At 45.4% G+C, this 8,948-nt stretch overlaps 2 protein-coding genes across 2 annotated transcripts; one reads left to right on the top strand and one right to left on the bottom strand.

Annotated features, from left to right (window-relative positions):
* Positions 1–500: 500 nt before the first annotated feature.
* LOC149327560 (uncharacterized) lies at positions 501–3,763 on the bottom strand. The gene is made up of 3 exons (XM_089564087.1): positions 3,451–3,763; positions 2,532–2,729; positions 501–964 (listed from the first exon to the last, which is right to left on the bottom strand). Exons 1-3 carry the CDS (start codon positions 3,749–3,751, stop codon positions 501–503), a joined length of 963 nt encoding a protein of 320 aa, XP_089420213.1. The 5' UTR covers positions 3,752–3,763.
* A 983-nt stretch (positions 3,764–4,746) lies between these two features.
* LOC149327559 (uncharacterized) lies at positions 4,747–8,026 on the top strand. The gene is made up of 3 exons (XM_089563983.1): positions 4,747–5,059; positions 5,781–5,978; positions 7,546–8,026. Exons 1-3 carry the CDS (start codon positions 4,759–4,761, stop codon positions 8,007–8,009), a joined length of 963 nt encoding a protein of 320 aa, XP_089420109.1. The 5' UTR covers positions 4,747–4,758; the 3' UTR covers positions 8,010–8,026.
* Positions 8,027–8,948: the final 922 nt, after the last annotated feature.

The following is an 8,948-nucleotide window of genomic DNA, read 5'->3' as shown; positions in this document are numbered from 1 at the left end:
TGGGCCAACCTAGTAGAGAGCATAGGAGGAACCACGTTCTTTACGGGTTTAGGTTTTTGTGTAGGAGGCCTTAGGTTAAGCGACACAGCATAGATAATAGAACTAGGAGAGAGCAGTGTTGGCCTTTGTGCACTTATGGTGTTGACTCTTCCATGAGCAGAGATTGTTGCGACTTTTCTTACATGGAACCTTTGCCAGTGTGGCCTAAATTTTCCCTACCAATTGGTTTTGCAAGCCGTGCCAGGGGAGGATTTTCGTTGCAAGAGCAGCCAGATTTGTAGCATACAGCAGTGCATACTTCCGCGAATTACTGTTTGAATACAAAGACCCACAAGCACCATGTAGCCATAGCAGCAGGAGGAGGAGTACCATTCCTCCCACTGAGTCATGTACTTGAAACCATACGGGTGCCAATGAAGTGACGTTATGAGGATTTGCCACATACTGTTCGTGCAAGCATTCAGACAGCATTCCAGTTTCTTTCACTTGTAGGCACTATTTTATTCTGGTGCCTCTCGCAGCCTGCGAAGCTGTTCTAGTTTTATTTCTTTTTCGATTTGGAGAATTTCGATTTTTAGTTTTTTTTCCTCAATGTCCAAAACTTTCTTCTCCCTACGTTCTTCGAAAAGACTTTGGTGGTCCTCCCGCATCAGCTGGAGGCGCACCGCATGCTCTTCTCGCAGTAGAGAGGCTCTGACATCATTCTCGTCTGCCAGAGACCTCTCCAAGAGGGCCATCCGCCCTCTCGGAGCCCTGCCACCATCGCCAGTGGCCACTGCTTCAGCAGCAGTGCAAGCGTCAGCTCCAGAAGCAACTGCAGCTGTGCTGGGAGCATCGCCAGGTTCTACAGGTGTACAAAAGGCACCGCTCTCCTGCTGAGTTGCTTCTGGAGCTGCCGCACTTGGGCCAACAGGAGCCGTTGATGGCTGCTCCTCGTCAACAGGAGGAGCTTCCCAGTCTTCCTCTGTAATAAACAAAAAGTAAAAATTAGTGGGAAAATAAATCTAAGCTAACAATGCATTATCCTCCTACCTCAATAGAGCAAACTGTTGGGTCAGTTAGTAAACAGACATTATAACGAAACCTTTATAATGTTCCTTAGAAGTAAGTGAGGCATCAGTTGCCTTTCTCAGCACCAAATAACTGCCATTGCATCTTGGGGCCATGGTTTAGGTGTTCTGTTTTGGTCTGTTATATTCTTCGCAATTTGCTGTGAGCCTCATGGCCTCACTTTTGTGTTTTTTCTGCTAATATGCTAATATATAATTTGCTAATATAGTCGTGCTGGCCCAGAGTTTTTACACATGTGGTTATTCTTTAATTCTGTGCTTGCACCTTTTTGTTCTTTCAGTGGGTTTCGTTATTTTTAAATTTTTGTACATTTCCAACTTAGCATTTGTGTGTTTCTCTCTTCCGTCCTGTGTTTTTTGTAAAGGTTTCCTTATAATTACTTTCAACCTCCTTAGCCACATATATGCGATACCAATGCTAAGGTGGGGCATACAAGAAAAGTGAAGAATACTGCAGCCTGTGGAACAGCCTATAATGGGTGTATGTAAGCTACTGTACAAAGCTGCTATTTCTCGTGTCTCATTATAGGAGTCCTGAATCAGTCACTGCAAACTGTTGCACTGTGGTTGTATTACATTGGCAGTGCCATTCCTATAGCGAGTATTACAATTTCCTTTCTGTTTAATATAGTGCATTGTACAAATAAAGTATGTACAAGTGACAATTGAATGCTGTGTTGTGCAACAAATTTTTATTTTTGATGCTACCGCCATAAATATTACTGCACAGTTTGTGTACACACTGCTGCCACTAGTGCTACTTTTCAGTCTGCACTAATAAGCACATCTGTAGGCAACCAAATTCAGGGCTACAGAAAACACTCCTCAAGTAAAACCTCTGCAATGCAAAACACAATTTGCTTTCAAACTAGCAGCCAAATTCCAAAGGTATTTCGAGCATTAAACAGAGGCAAGCTGCAATATTATTCAGAACGAGAATGTTGTTAGCTTATCCCTCAAGCACTACCATGTACAAGTGCACACAAATATGAAAATATGTGGAGTGCATGCATAATGGAACTGCATGAAAGTTGACATTCGTTTAAAGAGATGCAGGAATGCCCAGCCGGGCTCAAAAACACGAAATAAGCAGGTGAAAATGTCATAATGAATGCAGTTCAGGTTGCAGCACGGAACAAGGTTGCTACATCAGTGCCCGACGGTTGACTCGCCTCCTTTCACTACAGAAAAACAGCACACCACTTACATGCGTGAGCACCACCAAGACAGAATGCCTTCGGAGTGCTGTCCAACAACATGCAGCTTGGAGCAGGTCATCCTTTTGCATTGTCAACCAATGCAGCCTTGATCTGCACAAACATTCAGCCAACCCCGTGTACAGCAGCTTGCAACAGTGTTGCTGTAGCTGAACCCTATAATCCTCACAGTAGATTAAAGGCAATAAAAAAATTAAAGCAGCGTCACTTGCAACAGTGCACACTGCCATGCAAAGTGCCCTACCTGCATAGTGGTATTCCATATCGCCTGGTCCATCGACCATTGGCTGCAGGAGCCTAACAACAGGCAAACTTGCCACTGGCAAGAGGTCAATGCCCCTGTCCGAGTCTGTCTGATTGCCAGCACGCGTGGAAATGTGGCTGGCAACAGCCAGCACTTGTTCAGTTTGCGGGCTTATAGCGCACTCTCCTGGCCCTCCCCCTGAAAAGAAAACAAAACATATAGCACACAGGGAACCTAGCTTTAATAGATGTAAAATGTGCCATTAAAATACTGTTTTTTTCATGAAGTCCCATACAAAAGCAACCGAAGGCACATCAATGCGTCCGGTGTTGTTTTCGCTCCATTTTTGTGCCACTAGTCCCAATAGTGTCATGAACGAGTAAAGGTAGGTTGCTTTATGCACAGCCTTCCGGATTTTCAATAGTACCAATCAACTCTCAATCGCGCAGCTAGTTTCCTCATGAACATAAAGTTCGCCAGTGTTGACGCCGTCTGAACTAGGTCAGCGGTACGAATCGTCCGTTGTCTGTTCGCTGCCGGCGTGACGCGAACGCTCCATCGCATGGTACTGCCCGCTCATCGTCTTCTATGTAGCAGAAATCTGTGCTTTCGCACTGACTCGAGTGTAGTAAACATTCTCCATAGTTTTTATGAAACAAGGAGGCTGTAGAGGATACTGCTTACGCATTATTTACACGATGAAAGCAGGCTGCATTTATCTGCATTCGTAAATGCAGCAGGGTACACTTCGCGGAAAGCGTGATTACGCGCCAATTTGCGCGTTATTATACCGTTCCTAAAACTACGCATTCCAGCACACGCTGCTTACGCAGACCAAGTAGAATAATCGCGCCCTTATCCATGGCACACGAAACATGCAGGAACAAGCGTTAGTAAACGGCCTGAAAGCTGCGCTCACCTGTCTTATGGCAATCCCTCCGTTTCCTCGCATCCTCCTCCTTTGACTTCTGCTTCATATTATTCCAGCATTTTTTGAGCTGGTGAGGGTCGCGTCGGGTCACCCCGTGGTTACTGTTAAAAATTCTTGCAACTTCTTTCCAAATCTCGTTTTTCTTCGCCAGAGAAGACACATCTGTTTTCTTGCACTCCAGTATGTGCTGATGCGCCTTCACCAGCGCCGTTAGGAGCTCTTTTTCTTCAAACGTGAAGCGAGGCGCTGGTCTCCGCTGAGAGCCCGAGTCTTCGCAGTGTTGCGACATTTCGCGATTTCTGCTCACGTGGATAAGGTAGATAAACACGCCTTGCTAGTAGGCCAACGTGAACAGAAAAGAAACAACGTAGAAAAAACTGGCTACGGCTCAACTAGAATTGGCTCAATGTGGGACACGTTGCCAACCAAAGACGTCATTCGGGCGAAAGCGGCCGGTAGCACTGAAATGTGGTTTTATTGTTAGCATTTTTCTGCAGAAGTCACTTACACCTAGTGCCTGTTTATGATTGCTGAACGAAACGCGTGGTTTTATACGAGTAAAACGTGCGTTATTACAATAGAATGTTGAATACTCTCTTCCCCAGACGAGCAATGCGCCCTCGCGTTCAAGCACGCACTTCACTTGACGAAGCAAGTCAGGTTGAGCGTCTATGAAACACGAAACCAAACTTGGGGGTCCTGAAGTCGACTTGATGCTTCAAGTCGGCTTACCGTAGTCAGGTTCAAGCGCGATACAAGTTCGAGTGAAGTTAGATTTCTGCATTCGGGGGTCACCCCCGAATGCAGAAATCTAACTTCACTCGAACTTGTATCGCGCTTGAACCTGACTACGGTAAGCCGACTTGAAGCATCAAGTCGACTTCAGGACCCCCAAGTTTGGTTTCGTGTTTCATAGACGCTCAACCTGACTTGCTTCGTCAAGTGAAGTGCGTGCTTGAACGCGAGGGCGCATTGCTCGTCTGGGGAAGAGAGTATTCAACATTCTATTGTAATAACGCACGTTTTACTCGTATAAAACCACGCGTTTCGTTCAGCAATCATAAACAGGCACTAGGTGTAAGTGACTTCTGCAGAAAAATGCTAACAATAAAACCACATTTCAGTGCTACCGGCCGCTTTCGCCCGAATGACGTCTTTGGTTGGCAACGTGTCCCACATTGAGCCAATTCTAGTTGAGCCGTAGCCAGTTTTTTCTACGTTGTTTCTTTTCTGTTCACGTTGGCCTACTAGCAAGGCGTGTTTATCTACCTTATCCACGTGAGCAGAAATCGCGAAATGTCGCAACACTGCGAAGACTCGGGCTCTCAGCGGAGACCAGCGCCTCGCTTCACGTTTGAAGAAAAAGAGCTCCTAACGGCGCTGGTGAAGGCGCATCAGCACATACTGGAGTGCAAGAAAACAGATGTGTCTTCTCTGGCGAAGAAAAACGAGATTTGGAAAGAAGTTGCAAGAATTTTTAACAGTAACCACGGGGTGACCCGACGCGACCCTCACCAGCTCAAAAAATGCTGGAATAATATGAAGCAGAAGTCAAAGGAGGAGGATGCGAGGAAACGGAGGGATTGCCATAAGACAGGTGAGCGCAGCTTTCAGGCCGTTTACTAACGCTTGTTCCTGCATGTTTCGTGTGCCATGGATAAGGGCGCGATTATTCTACTTGGTCTGCGTAAGCAGCGTGTGCTGGAATGCATAGTTTTAGGAACGGTATAATAACGCGCAAATTGGCGCGTAATCACGCTTTCCGCGAAGTGTACCCTGCTGCATTTACGAATGCAGATAAATGCAGCCTGCTTTCATCGTGTAAATAATGCGTAAGCAGTATCCTCTACAGCCTCCTTGTTTCATAAAAACTATGGAGAATGTTTACTACACTCGAGTCAGTGCGAAAGCACAGATTTCTGCTACATAGAAGACGATGAGCGGGCAGTACCATGCGATGGAGCGTTCGCGTCACGCCGGCAGCGAACAGACAACGGACGATTCGTACCGCTGACCTAGTTCAGACGGCGTCAACACTGGCGAACTTTATGTTCATGAGGAAACTAGCTGCGCGATTGAGAGTTGATTGGTACTATTGAAAATCCGGAAGGCTGTGCATAAAGCAACCTACCTTTACTCGTTCATGACACTATTGGGACTAGTGGCACAAAAATGGAGCGAAAACAACACCGGACGCATTGATGTGCCTTCGGTTGCTTTTGTATGGGACTTCATGAAAAAAACAGTATTTTAATGGCACATTTTACATCTATTAAAGCTAGGTTCCCTGTGTGCTATATGTTTTGTTTTCTTTTCAGGGGGAGGGCCAGCAGAGTGCGCTATAAGCCCGCAAACTGAACAAGTGCTGGCTGTTGCCAGCCACATTTCCACGCGTGCTGGCAATCAGACAGACTCGGACAGGGGCATTGACCTCTTGCCAGTGGCAAGTTTGCCTGTTGTTAGGCTCCTGCAGCCAATGGTCGATGGACCAGGCGATATGGAATACCACTATGCAGGTAGGGCACTTTGCATGGCAGTGTGCACTGTTGCAAGTGACGCTGCTTTAATTTTTTTATTGCCTTTAATCTACTGTGAGGATTATAGGGTTCAGCTACAGCAACACTGTTGCAAGCTGCTGTACACGGGGTTGGCTGAATGTTTGTGCAGATCAAGGCTGCATTGGTTGACAATGCAAAAGGATGACCTGCTCCAAGCTGCATGTTGTTGGACAGCACTCCGAAGGCATTCTGTCTTGGTGGTGCTCACGCATGTAAGTGGTGTGCTGTTTTTCTGTAGTGAAAGGAGGCGAGTCAACCGTCGGGCACTGATGTAGCAACCTTGTTCCGTGCTGCAACCTGAACTGCATTCATTATGACATTTTCACCTGCTTATTTCGTGTTTTTGAGCCCGGCTGGGCATTCCTGCATCTCTTTAAACGAATGTCAACTTTCATGCAGTTCCATTATGCATGCACTCCACATATTTTCATATTTGTGTGCACTTGTACATGGTAGTGCTTGAGGGATAAGCTAACAACATTCTCGTTCTGAATAATATTGCAGCTTGCCTCTGTTTAATGCTCGAAATACCTTTGGAATTTGGCTGCTAGTTTGAAAGCAAATTGTGTTTTGCATTGCAGAGGTTTTACTTGAGGAGTGTTTTCTGTAGCCCTGAATTTGGTTGCCTACAGATGTGCTTATTAGTGCAGACTGAAAAGTAGCACTAGTGGCAGCAGTGTGTACACAAACTGTGCAGTAATATTTATGGCGGTAGCATCAAAAATAAAAATTTGTTGCACAACACAGCATTCAATTGTCACTTGTACATACTTTATTTGTACAATGCACTATATTAAACAGAAAGGAAATTGTAATACTCGCTATAGGAATGGCACTGCCAATGTAATACAACCACAGTGCAACAGTTTGCAGTGACTGATTCAGGACTCCTATAATGAGACACGAGAAATAGCAGCTTTGTACAGTAGCTTACATACACCCATTATAGGCTGTTCCACAGGCTGCAGTATTCTTCACTTTTCTTGTATGCCCCACCTTAGCATTGGTATCGCATATATGTGGCTAAGGAGGTTGAAAGTAATTATAAGGAAACCTTTACAAAAAACACAGGACGGAAGAGAGAAACACACAAATGCTAAGTTGGAAATGTACAAAAATTTAAAAATAACGAAACCCACTGAAAGAACAAAAAGGTGCAAGCACAGAATTAAAGAATAACCACATGTGTAAAAACTCTGGGCCAGCACGACTATATTAGCAAATTATATATTAGCATATTAGCAGAAAAAACACAAAAGTGAGGCCATGAGGCTCACAGCAAATTGCGAAGAATATAACAGACCAAAACAGAACACCTAAACCATGGCCCCAAGATGCAATGGCAGTTATTTGGTGCTGAGAAAGGCAACTGATGCCTCACTTACTTCTAAGGAACATTATAAAGGTTTCGTTATAATGTCTGTTTACTAACTGACCCAACAGTTTGCTCTATTGAGGTAGGAGGATAATGCATTGTTAGCTTAGATTTATTTTCCCACTAATTTTTACTTTTTGTTTATTACAGAGGAAGACTGGGAAGCTCCTCCTGTTGACGAGGAGCAGCCATCAACGGCTCCTGTTGGCCCAAGTGCGGCAGCTCCAGAAGCAACTCAGCAGGAGAGCGGTGCCTTTTGTACACCTGTAGAACCTGGCGATGCTCCCAGCACAGCTGCAGTTGCTTCTGGAGCTGACGCTTGCACTGCTGCTGAAGCAGTGGCCACTGGCGATGGTGGCAGGGCTCCGAGAGGGCGGATGGCCCTCTTGGAGAGGTCTCTGGCAGACGAGAATGATGTCAGAGCCTCTCTACTGCGAGAAGAGCATGCGGTGCGCCTCCAGCTGATGCGGGAGGACCACCAAAGTCTTCTCGAAGAACGTAGGGAGAAGAAAGTTTTGGACATTGAGGAAAAAAAACTAAAAATCGAAATTCTCCAAATCGAAAAAGAAATAAAACTAGAACAGCTTCGCAGGCTGCGAGAGGCACCAGAATAAAATAGTGCCTACAAGTGAAAGAAACTGGAATGCTGTCTGAATGCTTGCACGAACAGTATGTGGCAAATCCTCATAACGTCACTTCATTGGCACCCGTATGGTTTCAAGTACATGACTCAGTGGGAGGAATGGTACTCCTCCTCCTGCTGCTATGGCTACATGGTGCTTGTGGGTCTTTGTATTCAAACAGTAATTCGCGGAAGTATGCACTGCTGTATGCTACAAATCTGGCTGCTCTTGCAACGAAAATCCTCCCCTGGCACGGCTTGCAAAACCAATTGGTAGGGAAAATTTAGGCCACACTGGCAAAGGTTCCATGTAAGAAAAGTCGCAACAATCTCTGCTCATGGAAGAGTCAACACCATAAGTGCACAAAGGCCAACACTGCTCTCTCCTAGTTCTATTATCTATGCTGTGTCGCTTAACCTAAGGCCTCCTACACAAAAACCTAAACCCGTAAAGAACGTGGTTCCTCCTATGCTCTCTACTAGGTTGGCCCAGAGCTCGAGTCAATGCAATGCCACTATGCTGAAGTAATTTAATCCTTGAAAACATGGGCACCACATTCCTGCGACAACCTGCACAAGGCACGGAAAAGACTTAAAAGAAGCATACGTCACCAAGCACTTGCTGATGGCACTCATGTTCTGCTATTTTGAACCCCCAAAGCCTGTAACAATTTCAAGAGATGCGAGTTCTCCTCGAGTGGAATTGGTACTATTCCAAGAAGGTGGGCGCAACTGCAGCGAACGAGTACCTGCAGGTACAAATAAAAAAAACACTAGGCTACGTGTTTGCATGTGAATAATTTCACTAAAACACTTCTAAGCTAGAACTAACTGCATAGTCATATCACCAAGTGTTCATTGAACCACAAAACAAAATGTCGCAAAGACTACAGGGGTCATAAATTTTTTTTTCAGTGGTCCACCACGACTG

Source organism: Amblyomma mixtum, chromosome 10 (assembly GCF_055824585.1).
Source record: "Amblyomma mixtum isolate Tamu chromosome 10, ASM5582458v1, whole genome shotgun sequence".
Taxonomy (NCBI): Eukaryota; Metazoa; Arthropoda; class Arachnida; order Ixodida; family Ixodidae; genus Amblyomma; species Amblyomma mixtum.
The sequence above is the reverse complement of the archived record's forward strand: the minus strand, read 5'-3'. Positions and strand labels throughout refer to the sequence as shown.

Coding starts and splice junctions, on each gene's coding strand:
- LOC149327560 (XM_089564087.1), bottom strand. CDS start 3,751: ATGTCGCAACACTGCGAAGACTCGGGCTCTCAGCGGAGACCAGCGCCT. Junction 2,730..3,450: donor GAGGGATTGCCATAAGACAG/GTGAGCGCAGCT, acceptor TTTTCTTTTCAG/GGGGAGGGCCAGGAGAGTGC. Junction 965..2,531: donor TATGGAATACCACTATGCAG/GTAGGGCACTTT, acceptor TGTTTATTACAG/AGGAAGACTGGGAAGCTCCT.
- LOC149327559 (XM_089563983.1), top strand. CDS start 4,759: ATGTCGCAACACTGCGAAGACTCGGGCTCTCAGCGGAGACCAGCGCCT. Junction 5,060..5,780: donor GAGGGATTGCCATAAGACAG/GTGAGCGCAGCT, acceptor TTTTCTTTTCAG/GGGGAGGGCCAGCAGAGTGC. Junction 5,979..7,545: donor TATGGAATACCACTATGCAG/GTAGGGCACTTT, acceptor TGTTTATTACAG/AGGAAGACTGGGAAGCTCCT.